This window comes from Neolamprologus multifasciatus, chromosome 20, assembly GCF_963576455.1.
Source record: "Neolamprologus multifasciatus chromosome 20, fNeoMul1.2, whole genome shotgun sequence".
NCBI lineage: Eukaryota > Metazoa > Chordata > Actinopteri > Cichliformes > Cichlidae > Neolamprologus > Neolamprologus multifasciatus.
The window spans coordinates 26,648,337-26,670,363 of record NC_140458.1 but is presented as its reverse complement, the minus strand read 5'-3'; the positions used below and the strand labels follow the sequence as shown (position 1 = coordinate 26,670,363).

The window sequence follows — 22,027 nt, the reverse complement described above, 5'->3', positions numbered from 1 at the left end:
TGTGTCTGAAAGCAGCAAAATAAGTTTTGCGTAGCAACAGGTTTCAAATAAGTGTTGCAATTTAACTAGGACACCAACACATTTTCATGGGAGAAACAGGATCAGGTATTCTTAGTGTGATTTTTTTTTTTGTGGTTTTCTATCTATTCAATTCAATTCAATTCAATTCTATTCTATTTTATTTATATAGCGCCAAATCACAACAAATGTCGCCTCAAGGCGCTTCATAGATACAGAGAAAAGCCCAACAATCATATGACCCCCTATGAGCAAGCACTTTGGCGACAGTGGGAAGGAAAAACTCCCTTTTAACAGGAAGAAACCTCCGGCAGAACCAGGCTCAGGGAGGGGCGGCCATCTGCTGCGACCGGTTGGGGTGAGAGAAGGAAGACAGGATAAAAGACATGCTGTGGAAGAGAGACAGAGATTAATAACAGATACGATTCAATACAGAGAGGTCTGTTAACACATAGTGAGTGAGAAAGGTGACTGGAAAGGAAAAACTCAATGCATCATGGGTATCCCCCGGCAGCCTACATCTATTGCAGCATAACTAAGGGAGGATTCAGGGTCACCTGGTCCAGCCCTAACTATATGTTTTAGCAAAAAGGAAAGTTTTAAGCCTAATCTTAAAAGTAGAGATAGTGTCTGTCTCCCGAATCCAAACTGGAAGCTGGTTCCACAGAAGAGGGGCCTGAAAACTGAAGGCTCTCCCTCCCATTCTACTTTTAAATACTCCAGGAACAACAAGTAGGCCTGCAGAGCGGGAGCGGGATCTATCTAGCCTGTCTTTTAAAAAGTGGATACTTTTCATGCAGAAGTGGGAGAAAGCTCCGTCTCTTCAGCATTAGGTCATCTGTTGTTTCAAACATTGTTCAAACTGGCAGACCTTGATCTCTAAATGTGATCTTCGGAGAGAGATCAAACACTCTGTTTCAGAATCGATATTGAGGAAATCTGATTTATTGGGGGGGGGGGGATCTATTTTTCCATTTTCTAAAATAGTTCTGTCTTTGGTTTGTTCACTCAGTATTATGCTCAAGATCACATTGCTTCATTGAATGTATGGAAACATGTAATGAGTTTGATTAGCTGCGTGATTATGGCTAAAAATGATCTTTTAATTGTACCGTTGTACATAAATTTTCTAAATTAATGCGTTTTAATTAATCTTTGCAGAAAAATAAACCTTTATTTTCCTGGCCTAAATCTTTTAGAAACTAAATTAAAAAAAAAACATTTGACTCCATTCATTGTACCTGCCTGTTAGAAGTAAATATAACTCACCAGCTGTGAGATCCCTCTCTATTTCCCCTGTTACATTTTGCATACAGCGCTGATTTTGCCACTTTAGAAAGATAATTGCTCGAGGGGATAACATATCTTTTGTGGAGTATGTTGACCATTTTCCTGACACCTTCATTACTCACTGTGTTTATTGGTCTCATGTGTGGCCACATGGAATGTGATTGGTTGGTGTTTGTGAGGTGGATGGATATACTGATGTGCTGCACGGACTCGCTTTCATGGATGTCTGAGTCTGCCTTGGTGCATTTATTACACTACAGTTTGTGAAGTTTTTTAGGTGGTTTGATCAGACACACAACTTTTTTTTTTTCTCAAATCTCTTTATTTGGTTTTCCAGTGTTCTTTATCATAAAGGCAACTAAGATTCAGATATAAATGATTACATATATACAATAAAAATTAAACAAAGTAAAAAACAAAACAAAACAAAACAAAAAAAACAACAACAAACAACGAAAGAACGTTGGACAGAGGATGCTATTTATCGAACTACCAATGAGGCTCAGTGATCATTTATATCTGTACAGTATTGAAGAGATCTATAAAAGGTTGCCAGGTTGAATGGAATTCCTCCAACCTCCCCTTTAGTAGGAGTTTAATTCTTTCCAGTTGCAAGTGTCTCAATACATCTTGTATTAACGCTGATGTGGTAGGAAGCACCTTTTGTTTCCAATTTAGTAGAATCAGACGGCGTGCCAGCAGCGTCAGACACACAACTTTACAGCACTTTTTGTATATGGTTTGTTCTTTTATTAACATCACTTGCCCTAAATCCGAAGTTTTTCCAAACAGTGAATCCGCTTCGAGGGACAAGCTCTTAGTCTTCTGCTGTGCCAGGCATTTACATTTTGTTGTATCTCTGTCTTTTAATGTTTAATGTTTTACTCGTCCAGACTAGTCCAGGATACTTCCGGCTGTGATGGGCACTGATGTTAGGAGTGCTTCATTTGCTTTTGGCTTTTTCTGCTGGTGGAGCAGAAACTCTCATGTTTGTTTAACTGTACCAAGCCAAAATTATGATCAAGATCAAGACTTGATTAGTTGTGCAGGGTGAAGTTTAATGTTTTTCCAACATTAAAGCTACTTTATATCATTTTAATAGATTTTTGTCTTCATGGGTTTTTTTGTATTTCTCTATTTAGCCAATGTGTGGACATTCAATAAAATTGTGTGGTTGCATCTGTTCACTTATATACTTGTTGCTTGGACACATAGCTAGAATCGTGGGCTGTGTCTCTGTGTGTCTTGAGCACGCAGCTACAGTGTAGCCACACATCTATGAAGTGAATACTAGCTATAACCAGCAGTTTGTGAAGAAGTACCCTGTGTCACAGAGCCACATCAGAACTTGCTATGTGATGTCTTCCTTGTTTTGTTTTTTTCTTGTTGAGGATAAGATTTGAAGAGAGCAGGGATGTCTGTTGTAGTTCATTTTAAGCCCCATTTGCAGTGTCCTCAGAAAAATACCAAAGTGTGTTAGGCCAACAAAGCTGTGGGTGAGTTAGCAATTCTTCTTTTATTGCTCAGTAAAGTTCATTGCAGTATCTTTATTGCCATCTAGAGAGCCATTTGTTTTGAGTGTAGCAGATTCAGTAGGGGTCACAAGTGAACTGAAAGGCCCATTATTAAGGAATACTGCAATTCATTGACAGATTATTTTTATCATTATAGCCTTTTCTCTCTTACTTATCAAAATGACTTCCAAAGCTGAAAAAATATTCTGTAAAGCTCTGTCGAAGATTGAGCGAATAAGCGACGCAGCACTGATCCTATTAATCTTGGCTGGCAGAGTTATTACACTTGTATATTTTCTAACTAGTTTTTATTTTTATTTCGTTTTGACCTTTTGTTTTTTTTAATACAGTTTAGTTTGAGTTAGTTCCCAGAGTGGATTTTCTTATTTAAGTTGACTTTTTTATGATTTGGAAATGTTTAGTTTTACTTTAGTTTTTATTAGTTTCACTGTTAGTTTTTGTCTTTTTATTTATTATTGTATGGAGGATGTGACAGAAGCAATAGTTACGAAAATTAGTGCATATTTTACAATAACAACACATAACTTTATGAAAGCAGTTGACCGATCCAGTGTGTCAATGAACATGTGTATCCATCATATAGTTTATTTAGTATATAGTAATAAATTTATTTAAGTTTTAAAACAACTAAACTAAAACAAAATAATTTCACTAAGTTTTAATTTCTCGAATGCTTTCACATAATAACCTATGATAACCTTGACATGCAGGATTCAGTGTGCTAAGTGTCTCCAGTTTGGTTGTGGTAATCACGAGCCTGGTAGTAAGTTATTTACGCCACTGGCTTAAATCACAAATTCAACACACTATGTTTGATATAAATTTCTAATTTAAACTGGATCTGATTTTTTTTTTAACTTTGAAATGTTCTAGACCTGTATTAGGAAAAAAGTTAACATTAATTGTCTAACTTTCAAAAAAACAAAATATCCAAAGCAGGCATCGGGGATAACATCTTTAGATATTTCCTTATATATTACGACCTGGTCTTTGTCTTTTTATTGATCTGAAGAAAGAGGAGGCGTACTCATGAGAATGATAAAGTGGTGTTTTTTTCAGCGAGAACTTTTACTTTAATGACTCATGCAAACATTACACAGTTTACAAAAACTGTATGAAATAGATTCATAGTTCATTTACGCACATTGTCACTGCCTCAGACAAACAGAGCAACCACTTAATACTCTATAAAAGCAAACAATGGTTAAAATCTATAATCTTTTTAAAATGTCATGTATATAGCTGACATTCACTAGTACAGCCCTCAACACGGAACACAATTAGAAACATTTATTGATTATTGATAGAGTGGCTGCATGGTAAGCAATGATCGAAGCCTGAGACTAAGTTTTGTGAGGACTGCTGTTGGCTCCAGAGCTGGGCAGATCTGAGGGGGGACTGAGAAAGATGGAGGAAGGGTAGGGCACATAATCAAACAGGCATGTACACAGGGCATTTACTGTATAGACGTACAGTCTGAAGGGGGGGTGTATGAAGTCCCTTTTAACCCGTTAACCTGGTAACTGCTTCTGAAGTTAAGATAAGTTATCTCCAACTGGTTAACCGTACGTTATTATTCACACTTTAGCGCCATAACCTCTTTAAAAACTTTGTGACAAGTTGTATTGTTGGCTTAAGCAAGGGAGCGCTACATTAAATTTTGTTTTGCAACTTTTGGATAAAACAGTTTGTTTTGTTTTTTTAGTTACTGGGAACGTGGAAATCTTAAAGCATCGGAGAGTGCAGTACATTTTAAATTTAATTTGAAAACGTTGTTCAGGTTTGCGGTCAATGAGCTGTGGGAGAATGAATGTGGCAGCACAGAATTTTCATACACTGATGAAATGTTTTCCCTCCTTCTGTTGGGTTGCTGATTTTGTGTTCTCGAGTTAAAAACTACTATTGTTTCATTTCTTTTGAGGGTATTTCATTGTGTACACGCTTTTATTTGTCAGGTTTTGATTTACTATCTTTTGTTGTTATCTGCATGTCATTAGGAGCCTATGCACAGGGACTATGCATGTGAATGAGCGTTATATTTGGTATAATGCATATATTCTGCGTTTTCCCTGCTAAATAAATAAATAAAGCATTGCCTTTTTCTCAAAGACAATAGAGGATTTGGATAAGTTTTAGTAATCATTTCACAGTAGCAAACAAAAAGACTTTTACCCAAAAGGTAGATAAACAAACTTGGATAAAATATCTCTTCACAATCCGATGCAATAACCTGTCACCTGTCTAGGGGACAATGGTGCAGATTTGAATGTGACGGTAATTTGGGGGCCATTTAATTAGATGTATTCATTCTGATCAGAGTGTATTATTATGAAAAGACTAAAATAAAACAAAGGATCAACATAACTGGGCAGAAAGAATCATTTTTTTAGAAGGAGCTCAGAGAATAACAGCTGCTGTTTTGCTTAGAGATATAAACAGTATCATTTGGCTATCTGATCAAGATGCCACCTGAGTGTCTCCCTGGGAGGCCCATCTCTGAGGAAACCTTTAGGCAGACTTAGTTGCTGCAGTATAAAATATCCCATGGAGTGTGGGAATGCCTCGGGATACCTCAGGATTAGCTGTGGGGAAAACCGAAGATTAGAGCAATTCACATGTGAAATGTATTTCATACTTAATATTATGGTGATTGTGGAGACACGTCTATAGCTCTGAAGTGTCCATATAAGTGCAATTCTACAGTACTTATTCCATCATTGTTAAATAACAAAGTTGTGTTATACACGACACTCCCCTGCTTTTTAATTTTACTCCTTCTTTGACATTCCTCACTGGTGTTCAGGTGATATCAGTAATACGCTGATATCAAAAGAACAATTTAAAAATAAAAGTACTTTTACATTAAGGGCCGTTAATTCCAGTAGGAAAGAGAAACGCATAGCATAAATAAATATGACAAATTACTTAGAAATCAAGTAAAGGTGAGGAGAGTTTTATTATTTTGACTCTGCATTTACAACAGCTTAAAACAGAAATTAAAATGGGAAAATGTAAGAAAAAAATGCTATAAGAACAGAGAAAATTCAGAATAAACACTTTATATTTGTGTATTGATGGATGTCCGAAATGTACACCATCCAGTGTATGTACCACTGAACTTAAGTCTTTGGAGGCATTTTGAATTACATTTCAAGTCCCTTATGAGTAATGATTGATATTTCTACATGCCACTTTTTGCACAATACTTAAGATAATCATAAAGAACGATGGAAACAATCTCACAAGTCAGTTAAAGTTGACCTGCGGGAGGATGACAGCATGCAAAAATCAGTAGTTTTGGAGGCAGGTAGAGTGACGAGGGTTTATAAGTGCCAAAGCATTGTAATGGGCTGTTGCCATTTGAGACAGCACATGTGTCTCTCTGGTGTAAAGTATATTTCTGAGCCCTGTTGTTCATAATCATAATAATAACAGCAAATCATTTGCATTGTTTCTCTGCAGCTCTCACTGTCTCAGCTGGCAGCTACTTCACGCTACCCGACCATCAGCCACTCCAGCTCGGCGTTGCCGTGGCAACAGTCGTTTCCTTCTCTGCTCCATCCTTCCCCATTGGCATCGGCCCACCAGCTGTCACATGTCGTAAGATTTCCACCCCCGTTCGCTCACACGCGCACCCACAGAAACGCACACATCCTTCACACACACACACACGCGCGCTGCAGAAAATACACAAGCACTAGGTGAAAGTAAGTCATAGATACATTTACGAGGTGTACATTCAATCATAGCGAAGACGCACAATGTCATACATTGTCCGCTTCTTCACTGGAGTACAAAGCCACACTCACCTTTACAGCACTCAGCTACCAGCTCATACCCATGTACCCATGGAGACACAAACACACACACATCCTCTAACCTGAACTCCAGCCCTGCACACTCTGTCTTTGGAGATGCTGGAGGTGCCGAAGCGGATTCTTTTCATCTTTAGAATCAAAAGAAACATTATTTTTTCACTTGGATTTTCAATTATTCTACAAAGACTGCTTTTTAAAATAAAGTACTCACTGTTCTACGTCAAACTCATGTTTTGACTAATTAGGAAAAAATATGTTTAACCTACCCTGTCCAATACTTCTTTTATTGGTGATTTTAACAATTAGCTGTTTTCATGTCTAAATCAACCCTCCATTTGAAATACAAATTCTGGCAATAAAAAGTTTTTTTTAATGAATGCCTTTTTATCAAACTCTCTTTGATTTAATCCCTATGCTTTCCAGTGAACTAGCACGGAGATAATAATGAAAATTACATCAGAGAAAAAAACATATCCGACTGGCTCTAAATGCTAACAAGCTTTATGCATCTGAACGCAAGTCCTATCATTGGAGCCAGAGGATTCACTGCAGCGTAAATGAGGAAGCAAGCTATACTGTTCTGATTTGATTAACTCTACTGAATAATTTCCTAAAATGATGCAGGGCTAACCTGTTCCCTGCAGTTGTAGGTGTTTGCTGCTGCGAATTGCCTGCCAGACTCATTTTGCCTTTGAAAGCTGCCTTGTCTTTGCTAAATTAGACTACGTTCACCCACAAATATGCATATATTTGGAAATATGCACATTAGAAGCATTGGAAGAATCTCATAGAATGGCGAGGAAATCATAATGCTGTAATCCTGGGATTAACCCTGAATCTTTTTCAGCTTATCGAAATCAGTTTTCACATCCTTATATATGCACATTTGCTCTTTGATGTAGAAAAAAACCCCACATAGCATATTGCCCTTGTTTGAGAAGTATAGGGATTTGTTTGGCTGCTTGTAAACTGTTTCAGTTTAGTCACATCCTGCAGCTGGGGATGGACCGTTTTCTCGAAATGCAGGAGGCACAGGGCATGTTTATTTCTACTTTTATGTTATTAGTGATAATCAACTTAAGCCTGTCACAAGTAGTCACAATATAAGCTTTGTTAATTGCAACTGGAGTGTTGTAGGTTATATCTGCTGTGAAGTTTCCAAAGTGCTCACTGTGAATACATCACGTCTGCTATGCCACTGGGCTATAAGGGGACGAAATGCACACACTAATCGTTGCCATGGTTATAGCTCACACAGAGATCTTGACCCTGCCATCTTGATGACTCTGTTTTTTAAATCTTGTTTTGTTTTTCTTTCTAGAAAGGAATTCACATCGGCAATTATGGTGCCTAACTGCAAGGACATTTGAATATCATTAGTTACAGTGGGGCAAAAAAGTATTTAGTCAGCCACCGATTGTGCAAGTTCCCCCACTTAAAATGATGACAGAGGTCAGTAATTTGCACCAGAGGTACACTTCAACTGTGAGAGACAGAATGTGAAAAAAAAATCCATGAATTCACATGGTAGGATTTGTAAAGAATTTATTCGTAAATCAGGGTGGAAAATAAGTATTTGGTCAATAACAAAAATACAACTCAATACTTTGTAACATAACCTTTGTTGGCAATAACAGAGGTCAAACGTTTACTATAGGTCTTTACCAGGTTTGCACACACAGTAGCTGGTATTTTGGCCCATTCCTCCATGCAGATCTTCTCAAGAGCAGTGATGTTTTGGGGCTGTCGCCGAGCAACACGGACTTTCAACTCCCGCCACAGATTTTCTATGGGGTTGAGGTCTGGAGACTGGCTAGGCCACTCCAGGAATGCTTCTTACGGAGCCACTCCTTTGTTGCCCGGGCGGTGTGTTTTGGATCATTGTCATGTTGGAAGACCCAGCCTCGTTTCATCTTCAAAGTTCTCACTGATGGAAGGAGGTTTTGGCTCAAAATCTCACGATACTTGGCCCCATTCATTCTGTCCTTAACACGGATCAGTCGTCCTGTCCCCTTGGCAGAAAAACAGCCCCATAGCATGATGTTTCCACCCCCATGCTTCACAGTAGGTATGGTGTTCTTGGGATGCAACTCAGTATTCTTCTTCCTCCAAACACGACGAGTTGAGTTTATACCAAAAAGTTCTACTTTGGTTTCATCTGACCACATGACATTCTCCCAATCCTCTGCTGTATCATCCATGTGCTCTCTGGCAAACTTCAGACGGGCCTGGACATGCACTGGCTTCAGCAGCGGAACACGTCTGGCACTGCGGGATTTGATTCCCTGTCGTTGTAGTGTGTTACTGATGGTGACCTTTGTTACTTTGGTCCCAGCTCTCTGCAGGTCATTCAACAGGTCCCCCCGTGTGGTTCTGGGATCTTTGCTCACCGTTCTCATGATCATTTTGACCCCACGGGATGAGATCTTGCGTGGAGCCCCAGATCGAGGGAGATTATCAGTGGTCTTGTATGTCTTCCATTTTCTGATGATTGCTCCCACAGTTGATTTTTTCACACCAAGCTGCTTGCCTATTGTAGATTCACTCTTCCCAGTCTGGTGCAGGTCTACAATTCTTTTCCTGGTGTCCTTCGAAAGCTCTTTGGTCTTGGCCATGGCGGAGTTTGGAGTCTGACTGGTTGAGGCTGTGGACAGGTGTCTTTTATACAGATGATGAGGTCAAACAGGTGCCATTCATACAGGTAACGAGTGGGGGACAGAAAAGCTTCTTACAGAAGACGTTACAGGTCTGTGAGAGCCAGGGATTTTCCTTGTTTGAGGTGACCAAATACTTATTTTCCACCCTGATTTACGAATAAATTCTTTACAAATCCTACCATGTGAATTCATGGATTTTTTTTTCACATTCTGTCTCTCACAGTTGAAGTGTACCTCTGGTGCAAATTACTGACCTCTGTCATCATTTTAAGTGGGGGAACTTGCACAATCGGTGGCTGACTAAATACTTTTTTGCCCCACTGTATGTAATATTTTGTATTCTTAACTTAACCCCATGTCTCCTGTCTTTCATATGAGGACAGAACTGGTGGCTAATGTAGTATCTAGTCCTCTAATGTACAGGTGACAGTAAAGCACTGTGGAAACACCATTGCAGATTTGTTCAAATTTAAGCGTACACACCAGCAAATGTGTTTGCTTGCCTCCCCTTTATTATCACATTAGATTGTAGGGGCTCTTTCAATGCTGCCCTGGACTGTATAGCTGCTTTCAGGTATACCACTTTCAGCGTAGCTGAGAAGTCCTGCGATATTGTAACTAGTCAACTACAGCTTTAATGGATTTCCCTCATATTTCATGCTCAAAATCTAAAAATCTTAAACCATCAATCATTCGGCAGAAATAAGCCAGGAACTAGGAATCAGACTTACTGGAAGGATAAAATATAATAAGAAAGACAACATGGCAGAAGGACACAATACAATTTCATTTTGAAAGATAGACTAGGTCGTGTTGTGAAATTGTCAGAATAACTTTATCCACTTTTCTATCTATCTAAAAGTAGGAACATCTTGTACTTACTGGGCTAAATTCCAAGAAATAAGCTTCATTTATACCTATGTTCTCTCATTCACACAAGTTGTAATGCTGTTTATTTCTTTCCATATGTGTGTGTGTGTGTATATATATATATATATATATATATATGTAGATATATGTGTATATATATATATATATATATATATATATATATATAAATCTAATATCTGTTTCTGGCAACACAGCAGCATTTCCTTTTTTTAGTAATAGGTTAGTTTGGCACCTACAGTAGCACCGGTTGGCTTCCAACTGCATCACAGAATGTTTTACATTAAAGGAAAACTGAATGTTAAATTATTTCCATTACTATGTGTGCATCAATCCCAAAACAATAGATGTAATAATTATTTATTATAATTATTGTTCTACAGTGTAGAAGAGTAGCACATACAGGGAGTGAGAAGCTTTATTACTATGAATTTTACCATGTTATGTTTTTACATAAGACATGCTGTATTATGTTCTTTCATAATGTATATAACCTTTCTTTAAAGGTCACATTCTGATAGTTTGAAAATATTACCTTAAATGCAGGCGACTTGTTAAAGTGCCTGACTTTGGTTGCTTGGTTCTTACTTTCTAAATGCCAATACTGTAGAATCCACTGCTGGATTTCATATAGGGCAGAAAACACTGTCAACATTACTGTGTACTGTGTATTTCCTTGGTCTCCGCGCTGGCATTTCATTCTGTTCTGATACTGTAAGCAAGTTTCTGAGACTCCTTTTGCGTATATTGAGTAATTAAACTAGATTGCAGCATTTATTGTTTAAACCTCCATTTGTCCTTGTAACCTTACACCCTGAACTCACCAGCCTATAAAAAGTGCTCGTATGTCATCGCACTCCATAGGTTTTATGGTAGCAAGATGAGATAAAGTATAACTTTTAAATGTGTTAAGACTTCTACATTATGCATTGAAATTCTCTTAGGTTATTATATTGCAGGTTGTTTGATCAGAGAATAACGGTGCATGTGTAGGGTATGTTGAATATACGTATATATAGTAGCATGACTTTAGTCGAGGTTATTACCAGCACGTTTGATGGAAAGCCCAATAATGCTCAGCCTCGCATGGTGTCTAATAGGCCAACTGAACCATGCACATGTATCAAAGACCAGGGGAAAAAAACAACTGCAAAATGACACCATTAGCACTTCTTAGCTAATTATCTTCGCTAATACCCCTCCAGCTGTGTGCCTGTCAATGACAATGAAGTGGGGATTAATGTTTGCCACAAAAAATGTAGAAATGTTGAACTGATCCACAGGCAATTAACTGTGCTGTTTCTTTTCATAAATATATTGTAAAGTCGAATACTGTAAAGCAGCACAATGCAAACGTTGGTGATTAAAATGCAAAATGCACTCTTAAAGCAAAATTATTTAACTTGTTATAGGCTGATTAAGTCATATGTGCTTTTTCCTGAACTTACTGTCATTGGCCCTTCCAATGCTTCGGCAGCCTTAGCTTGACTATAACTCTGCCTGTTGTGCATTAGCATTGACATATTTATCCTTTAAAATGCTTTTTATTTGCCCCACACTGTTTTCCTCTTGTATTTTTTATGGAAAAATGTGAATTTGGGTGGCATCTTGACTGATTTTTTTTTCTTGAAAAACACCAAAAATCACAATGAATTGACCCTGACTGCATTGTGCATTTATCCAGATTTTAATTTAGCGTATCCATCTGGACAATTAGCAGCCAGTGTTGTTCAGTGATGCCCCAAACTATGACAATCAATAATCTACTAAATTAAAATGATGTTTCTTTATTACGGTGACTGTGAGCATTTTGATTCAGGACCACATAACCTGTCCTGTTCTATTAGAGCAAAACATTTTTGAAAAGTTCCCCAGAGAAATGCACAATTTACTCCTGTTTAAATAACATTTGCTAAAGCCCGCAGCGTCCAGCTGTCTTTGTTTCTGACACACTTTGAACGAGTTGTGTGTCTGCGGTGTATATTGATGGACAAGGCTATTTATAGTCTTGTGACTCATAGATAAGCTTTGAGGATCAATGCAGACATCCAGTAAACCTAACCAGAGTAAGCTCTTTACGTCCTCCGTGACATATGGCTGCTGTTTTTTAAAGATATGCATTTCCACTGTAAGTGTGCGGTTGGAACTGCTTTTCAGAGTATTAGGCAATTTCCTGAATCAGTTTTAGCTAATCCACCACAAGCTTTCACCCTATTGCCTTGTAAATATAATCCAAGTCTCCATAATGCAGTATACATGCTTTCCATACATCAAGGTGACAATTATGTTTTGCAAAGCAAGTCCTCTTTTGATTCCTTCCTGCCCATAACCGTAATACAGTTCAGTCAATTCACGTTGCTGCACATGGCTTCACTGACACGTGTGTGTAATGTTGTAATTAGGTAAAGGAACTGGCTGTGTGCCATTCTGTATAATACATCTGAGTAAGTTATCGTGGTAAAAACAATAGCGTTGACGTAAAATCCTCATGTACTGCTGCCAGTGGTAATCTCATTTATTGGATTATGCATTAATCATTCCTTGCTTTGTTATTAATGGTTTTTATTTCAGGCCTGCTCAGCTGTCAGCAACTTCGCCCACCTGGAGATGGACCTTCAGCAAGGAGGAGGTGATTCAGCTTCACTTCATGATGAAGGAGACCAACTTCAGGAGCTGCCCTTCACCCCTGTCCATGCCCCTGTCATTACTCTGGGGATGAATGTGCCCAGGTGAGCAAAGTCTGTTGTTTGCCTCAGACACGAGCAATGATGTGACCCAGAAAGAAAAGACTGTTTTTTAAAAATAGTTATTGGACCTCAACAATAACTTTTATAAAAGTTTGAAGATCCCAAATCTCTGCAATGTTCAGTCCAGTTTGCCCAAGGCCATTTTAAGGTAAAGATCTCATAATGTTATTGAGAGAAAACGCAAGATTAATTCTCAAGAACTTAGCAACACTGAGGAGAAAAAAACTCCTTTATTTGAGGAAACCTGTGAAACAAACCACAATTGGAAAGGCAGCCATGTATCATGACCACTTAGGGGAAGGGGGGCAGTGGAGAGAGCAAGAGAACCCAGAGAAATAAGAAATACTGACATCAGATCAGTGTATGAGCTTAGATCATGATACTGAAGGTTGAGAGAGAGGAATACCAATGTAGAGAGGGTTTCTACTGCTAGGATCCTAATTGCTGATGGTTCTAGCTCCCATTTTACTTTCTAGAAAACACACGTAAGCCAGCACCCTAAGAGTTTCTCTATTTGGATAATCTACTACTGTACTGTGAGCTCTGTAAGATATGACTTGTTCATTAAGAGCTTGTGTGTGAGGAGAAGGATTTGAATTTACACATCAAAAGACGCTTAAAACAAATGAAATGCTAAATGGCCATAAAATATTACCAGTGTCTTTTTTTGTGTGTGTTTTATCAGCTAATGTTGATTTTACTCCAAGAGGTATCCATCATGTTTTAGGATAGCCTTCCTAAAACATGATGGATATTCTCTTAAAAATGTAATATTGTGGCATATTTTTTCATGCTCTCTCCACTGTGCATCTGAATCATCATTACTCATGTTATTGTTAGTCATTTACACCGGTCTTTAATCCAGCATGTGGGACCACTCTGCTCTCTGCAACCCAAAGCTATCTGTGATCCTCTGTAAGGAGGATATGGAGGCTTTGTTGTTGGCGTCAGCTGTGCACCACAAATTGCAATAAAGGCCAGTTTTTATTTGTAAAACATTAAACAATCGTAGATGCCTTTGAACTGCAGCACTGAAAAATGCATTAGCTGAAAAGTAACTGGAATCGGGTGGCCACGATTAGTGTGTAAAAAGATGTTTTTAGTGGATTCCTGATTTGTCAAACAACCGTGCTTTTGGCTAACTGAAAAACACAGTTTTCTCCCTTTCTTCTAGTTGTACTTTCAGTGATTTCCACCTCGCTACAGCTTCTGATTTGGCTAACCTCTCCATGTCAGCATGGGAGGGTGACTCATGTTTGACAGGAAACATTACTAAAGAAAGGCACTTCAAATATCCTTTCAACATGCTACTGTTTTATGAAGCCTGGTATCCTGCGTGAACTCTAGTACGGTCCTTTATTACCACAAAAGTTTGCTATCTTGCTATCTACAGAGGGATATTGATTGGCTCACTAATTGGCAACATGTTTGCACTGGGTAGGATAACACTTCTGCCAGTAAGTAGGAGAATTCAGGTCAGAGCCAATTTAAAGAAAAATGTTTTGTCAGCTTTTACATCCCACTTTGGGTAATGGTTTCAGCACTGTTTGTTAGTGTGAAATTCATTATTAAATCCAGCTGTAAGGGAGACGTTTTGACTTTGATTTAGTTCAGCAGAATGCAATGAACTCAGCAGGCAATTTACAATCATAATGTCAGTGGAAATATAGCCAGGTCTTAGACAGGAAACCGAATGAGAGAGTGCATTCTGCAAATAATGGGCACGCTAACTCCGAAACAAGGCATTGTACTAGTACAGAGAGTCAGTAAATAAGCAGCTGGCTCTGAAACTGTTTTCCGATCCCAGAGTTTGGATCCAGACACGATGCTGTTCAGTTCAGTGGGCTGAAACATCTCTGCCTTTTCACTCGGATCCAAAACATCTTTTTGACTGTTTTCAGTGTGGAATGACCCAGTTCTTTTGAGAAGAACAATGAAGTCTAAAGAAGTTTAATTGAAGTTGCCGTGCATATCTGATTGAGCCTCTTTTGAAATAAAAATGATGGCTTGAATATTAACTGGGGCTAAATTAAGATACAACTCTGAGCGATGGGGAAGAGAAGGAAAGCATGAAATTGACACAGCTGCAGAGGAAAAGCCCAGTCGACTGTCTTCTTCACTGATGTTACCTTAATTAGTTTGATCAGGGTTTCGTTCTTTCACAAATGTGACACTGTGGGCTCAACATGGACACAGGCAGCATTACTGTTATGAGAAGCCCAAACATTATTGTTCATTTTTCTATGCCGGCACTTTAGCCAGCCATCTGTGCACGGTGTTATCAGACCCAGAATGTTTGGTGTCAGCACTGAGAGTATAAGTTATAAATGTTACCGTAGTTGTGGGAAAACAGGTGGCCACTATGATTAGAGATAACTGCCAATTATGCAAGAAAATCCTTTGGGAGTGCTTTGGCACCCGTTCTCGCTCCCCTGTTAGTATTGTTGTGGTAGCGCTGCTTGACGGATATTGCTGACATCCTTATGCTGCCTAATCATCATTTCCCCACATTTTTCTTAAGTCCATCCGGATATTGAAATTCAGGTTCAGTTTAATTGGATGAAGTCACTAAATTGAAGTTATTGCCCAATAGATAAACATCTTTAGTCGAGATGGAACTGATCCAAGGCAAACACAGCTAGGTCGAAAAATGATAAAAACAGCATTGTATTCCGCTCCACAGATCCAGACATTTTTTTTTCCGCCTCATTTACAACCGCAAATCACCCAAGTGAAGCCAGTGCAGTGGGGACTAAACGCATTACCTCCTGCTGCTCGTAAAGCATCAAGAACGCATTCGCTGAAGTCTTTTCTGCTTGGCGAATGATTGATGTGTGCTGAATTTTTCCTCTAATTTAACTCTAGTTCCTGCTCAGTCAGCTCCAGAAGCTCATTGGCCCACCTCTTCTCGGCTGGTTTCCCTGACATCGTGGACTCTAGTGGACAGGTGGCTGAAGTCCTGGATCCCACAGAACCCCTACCCTTTGATCCCAATCGAGAAGAGAATGACCTGCAGGGAAACTTGCTGGTGTTCCAGTTTCTGGCATTTACTAGGTGAGGCCTGCAGTACTGTGTCACATGTGGTTGAGGTGTTACTACTGTACAGCATAGCTTAATTGCTGTTGTCTTTGTTGCCGTTAGAGATTTGGCTTTAACACCATGACAGATTGCAAATTAATTACTTTTTTGCTTCCAGAAATGGCAGATTTGTTGTATTCTAAGTGAAACAGAGCAGCCATTGATTCGACAACCTTGCCAATATCTTTCTGTACACTGAGCCACTATCTGTGTAGAGATTTGGAGACTTTGATTGATGGCCAAGGGCGGCTCCTCCCCGCCTCAAGGGTTATCTATTTTTCACGATTTAATGCGTTTAAACCAGGCATAAGGTCCAGCCACCCTCTACATACATGTCGAGCACATACCCCTACACAGTATGCACACATACACTCATGGTTGCAGAAAAGCACATTTCCTGTCAGCACAGGCTGAATAGTACCCCTGTCAGCATCCCATCACAAAAACCCTGGAGCTCCCATCAACTCTGACAGGGGCTGACAGTGGAGCGGGGTTGGGAGGGGGGTGGGGAATGACGACTGCCGAACGATAGGTACAAAACACACCGATTTTTGTGTCTCTCTATCTTGTCATCAGCGCTGTTGGCATTGCTTACATTTGTCTTGTTCATCATAGACTCACCATCATGGTGCCATGACCACCCATGCATAAACCTTTACACTCTCTAACCTCTTGCTGTTTTGAGATGCATAATCAGCGCTTTGTGTGTGAATAGATTAAAAGACTCTGCTTTTGATTATAATTAATTACACTGTCTGAAAGTGCACCGTCTTTGCCTGTCACAGCTGCATGTCTGCTCAGTTTTAACAAATGATAGCAAAATCCTACCAATAGTGCGACACTATATTTTACATTGTGCACGAATCAGTGGAGTCGTGTAACATAGTCCCTGGAAACTCTCAACCATTTTTAAAAACATTAAGAAGGTTTTTATTTAAAATCTGGCACCCTTTGATCCTTTTTGGATCAATATTGGAAAATCCGATATGAAATCTGCCTGCGTGTGGGTCTAAAGTGTCCTTGATAAATCATTAAGTAACACGATTCTTTGTGATGGCAAAGAGGAGGAAATAAGTGGCAGGAAAAAGGGTAAAGAGCGACAAGCACTTGAAATCTTGTTACCAAAGAGGTATTGAAAAATTTAATAGGGCTGCAATCTTCTACTTTTCGCCTCTTCTTCATTTCATTTTATCAGTAACTTTATTAGTATTTAAAATTTCAGAAAAACATGTCTCTGAGGCGAAGTCTGCAGATTTTTTAAGGTAATGACAGTGCGTGCTTTGTAAAAAATAAGTCTCTATAGAGTAACTTTTCTATGAAAATTGCTGCTACAGTAAAAATAAAGGGAAATATATTCCAGAGTAAATTAAGAAAAGATGAAAAAATATATACAAGTTTATTTAGAGGAAAAATTTGTTTAGGCAGGAGGTTAATACTTAAACCTTCATCACCGTACCCGATATACCTAAAACCATGACAGATGTCATTGTGAGTTTTTATCAAATAAATCAGGTGCTGATTTCCAGAGTTGAACTTGTATTTGGTAGCACTTCATTTTTCAAAGGTTCAAAGAGATACTGAAACAAGTCTAGGAGGCATCATTAGGCTGAAAAACCAAAAATGCATCAGAGAGACAGCAGTAATGTCAGGAGTGGCCAAATTAAAAGTCTGGTACATTTGTAAAGGGAGGAATGCATTGGCCAACTCAGCAACAGTGAAAAGACTAGAAGATCGTGGAAAATGGTCAAAGTGAAAGATGACAGAAGTTGTTATGAAAAACCTTTCACAATATCTACCCAAGCCAGCAACACTCTTGAGGAGGCAGGTGTATCACTGTCAAGCTCAAGAGACACCATCATGAATGGAAATACAGTGTTAACAACAACATGCAAACCACTGGTTACACACAAGACCAAGAAGGCCAAATTAGCTGTACCAGAATGATGGGAAGAGAAACGTATAGAGAAGGAAAGGAACAACTCATGATCTGAAGCCTACCACATCATCTGTCAAACATGGTGGAGGCAATGTTCTGACAAGGCCATGTATTGCTGTCAGTGGAACTGGTTCACTAGTGTTTGATGATGTGAATGCTGATAGAAGTAGCAGGTTGAATTGTCAAGTGTACAGGACAATACTCTCTGCTCACATTCTGTCAAATGCTGTAAAACTGATAGGGCAGCTCTACACACCGTGTGCGGGTAATGACCAAATCATACTGTAAAAGCAACCCAAGAGTTTCTGAAGGGACAAAAGTTGGATATTCTTCAGTGGCCAAGGTAGTCACCTGGTCTCAACCCAGCAGAGAATCCAAAAGAGACACAGAGACTGACAAACCAGTAGCAACTGAAGGTGACTGCAGTAAATGCAATAGAGAAAACACAGCATCTGGTGATGTCCACAGGTTCTAGACATCAGAGTCATTGACTGCAAATTATTTTCATCAAAGTATTAAAATAAGTCCTTGCATTTAAAACAATTTTAGTTTATTCAGATACTTTTGAGCCTCTGAAAGTGGGAAGCTGTATAAAAATGAATGTAATAAAGCTGAAGCTCCGCACTTAAATCACGTCTTGATTGTTTTATCTAAAGTCCTCTGTGGTCATGTACAGAGACAAAACTACAAATACTCGTGGACCTAAATGCAAAAGCCGACAGATAAATCACTCTTTGTGCTAGCAATTGGGAAGGAAGGTTATAGTCAGCCCTTGTTTTATTGCAAATTATACACCATGGGTGCAAGCTGAAACACTATCACATTATCAGTTGGATAGTACAAGAAAACATATAAATGTCTGAGTGTATAAATTTACTTAAGTGTTTATGTTGTGATGCTATGAAAGCCTGTTCAGTCCCTCTGGATCTTTTTCATCACCATCTTAAGGCAGCCTGAAGTGGAAACTAAAGCCTCAAACTGGAACATAAATTTTGAATCTCTGTTGGTCGTTGTAGAGTGAGGTAAGGCTGAGTTACCTCAAAATTATGACAAACAGGTATGGCAGACTGGGCTTCTGCCAGCGGCAGCAGTACCATTTAGACAGGCAGGGAGCCTGTGAATAGGCAGTGTAATTTCCACCTCTCACCCGGGCGCCATAATTATCAATCTTGTCTGTTTACTGAATGAATATTAATGCTGGCTCCTCTTTGAAGATGGAGCATGGCATCGTCTTTAACAGTGGAACACCAGAGCTTGTGATTGACTGGGAGGTCATACGCTGCTCTTATTAGTTTCCACTTTGAAATCTACGGCTTCGGCAGTCTGTGGTCATGAGGGGGCCCTCACAGCACTCCCTGCTTGTTTTTAAAATGCTTTTTCTTTTTCCTCAATACTCATTGACTGGTTGATAATTTATTCATCATATGGAAGCAAGAAGCTCATCCTGAAACTTGCTCTGTTTTAAATGTGCTTGGCGCTGAAATCGGGTGCTTGCAGGCTCACAGGGACTTTATGTGGGCTAACTGCAGTTTCAAGTGTGGGATTAGAAATGCGTATGTGTGCATGAAATCACACTCAGAGGGTGGCATTTGTGTGAAAAGCAGTACACAGCACACAAGGAGGAGGTTCTCATAGCCCCAAAGATTACTTTTTCTAAACAGGAGTCCCAGTAAACAAACACAAAAAAAGTATTCTAATTGTGGCAATAGATAACCTAGATATTTATATATATATATATATATATATATATATATATATATATATATATATATATACACTTTTTCTCTCGTCCACAGATCTCATAACACGTTCTCTTGCTGCGTTTCATTTTTTAAAAATGAATTGTGAATTTGTACCCACTTAGTCAGCAGTCCAGTTTTCTTAGCAACTTTAAAGTTAAGCTCTTATCCTCTTTTTGGTTTTGAAGTTTTCACTTTTAAGCAACTACAAAGTTAAACGACTCCTATAAGATGTGCAGAATATTAATTTTTTAAACATTTGAAAAGATTCTGGGGAAAAAATTTATTTTCTAAATATAACAGATTTTGATTTACAGGTTCTTTGTATGCTAATTTATTTACACTGTATTCTTTTATGGTCATTATCATTGTAATCATTATTTTTACATAATAACAATCATCTCCTGCTGTCTTTTCACAGAATAGCAGCACCGGGTGTTGGTCCCGATTGGCCTGAAAACATCTACTTCACCTTCCAGTTCTATCGCTTTCCACCAGTCACATCACAGCGGCTCAAGTTGCTGACTGGTGACAAGGTTCAGCACAAAGCTAGCGATCCACTTCCCTATGTCCTCGCCTCCATTAACAAAGATGGCACAGTTAACACTGGTAAGAATTCGCAGCTTAAAAAAAATATTGTTCATTCCATTTTTTTTTTAATATTATATAATGGTTATGTGTTGCCTTTGTGTCCCCTAAGCGATAGATTTATCAGAAGATAACTGCATATTGCATGCTTTAGAAAATCGCCACACTTGTGTGTGACACTCTGCCGTTGATTATAAAAAGTGTACGAGGCGTATATCTGTTCCAGATTCAGAGTTTATGCCAGGCTGAGATTCATTGTACTGCTCTCCAGGTTAACATTGTACAATCACTTCCTACAAACTGCAAGCTCATTCCATGATGCTCCATGATGTTCTCTGATGCTGAGGCACTTCTCTTTCAATCAGCCAAGCGGGCGCTGATTGATGTCAGGTCTATTCATGTAGCAACTAATGAAATGGAAGAGATATTACAGCTTCTGACAGAGCGTGATATTGAGCGCACAAACAACACCCCCCCACCCCATTCCTACGCCCACCCGTATTCTCTATTCCCCAGACACACACTTCAGTCTAACTCTGTCAATATTTCTCCGACTGTCTCTGCATCTCTCTCAGCCTATAGCATCCGGAATGCACTTCCACAAAGCCGTGCTACATCAAGACAAATCCTTCCAGATATTGTATTGCTGGGAGCCTTTTCACCTATTTCCAGACAGCTGTTGAACTACTAAAGCTTTCCTTTCTTATTTGAAGAATAAAACGCTTAGCGTATCACCACCGGCGGTTAGTCCATTCACAGCTTGTTTCCACAAATGTCAAAATCTGCCTCATGTGCCTGCATGCTTTCCTTGCAGAACCACAAAAACTGTTTATGTACAATTAAAAGTTTTCCCTTTCTGTGATGATGTAATATCAGTTGGCTAGCTCAAATAGCAGATTATAATTTAGGGTATCATTAGCTAAAAGACTAACGCAAGCTGAGCACACAATGACCCAAATGAACTGGATATTTTTTTTTTTATTGGGTTAAATTGGTGATTCTGTTCAATATTAATGGAATTTTGAACATATTTAATGTCACTACAAGAGAATGTATGTATCAAACGTAATATAAGCTAAACAGAGAGTGTGAGGGAGGTGAATCTGAAAGGAAAACTTGATTACAAGTTTGATTTACTAAACCCTGGGGTTTTGTTGCTATAGCCTTACTTAGTCTGCTTTGTTACTGCTGCCATCAAGTGAACCTAACGAGAGGGTATTTTTATTTCCTCTTTGTGGATTCATTCCACTTGATTTCATCCCGTGCATCTTATGATCCAACTGATTTAAAGCAATCTTTTTTTAAAAGAAACATTTGATATGCTGCTCATTTTACTGCCAAACGATATAGCTAGTACTGTTTTATTCCTAAAAATGAATCTAATGACTAAGGTGTAAGACAGTTTTCACAGGAGCTTCCCAGGATAGTTGGTGGTAAAGTTAAAATGAGAGTGGAATGTTGCTTTCTATCTGCTGGGAGACACAATCTCCATAAATCCGTTTTACTGTGTCAGTCTTATATTTCCGGCTTGTTTTGTGCTGCCACAGTAATAATTCTGTAGTAATTTTCTCCAGTCTAGGTGATACTGTAACATTTAAAGCTTGAGCTTTTGTAAGGAATCTCAGTTTACTGCAGTAATGAATAGTTGCAGACCTTCAGCAGCGTAACTACTCTTTCTCCTTCAAAAGCATTGATACCCTTAATTCAGTGCACTTCCGTAGATCTATTATTAT

The 22,027-nt window shown here is 38.8% G+C and overlaps 1 protein-coding gene across 2 annotated transcripts in view; it reads left to right on the top strand.

The window, feature by feature from the left end:
- The window catches only part of nphp4 (nephronophthisis 4), a 186,114-nt gene that overhangs the window by 98,537 nt on the left and 65,550 nt on the right, over positions 1-22,027 (top strand). For both annotated transcript variants that reach the window (XM_085146678.1, XM_085146677.1), the window contains exons 12-15: positions 6,306-6,443; positions 12,778-12,935; positions 15,819-16,007; positions 20,128-20,315. In XM_085146678.1, the coding sequence (XP_085002804.1) occupies positions 6,306-6,443; positions 12,778-12,935; positions 15,819-16,007; positions 20,128-20,315 (673 nt within the window). The remainder of the gene's footprint in view (positions 1-6,305; positions 6,444-12,777; positions 12,936-15,818; positions 16,008-20,127; positions 20,316-22,027) is intronic.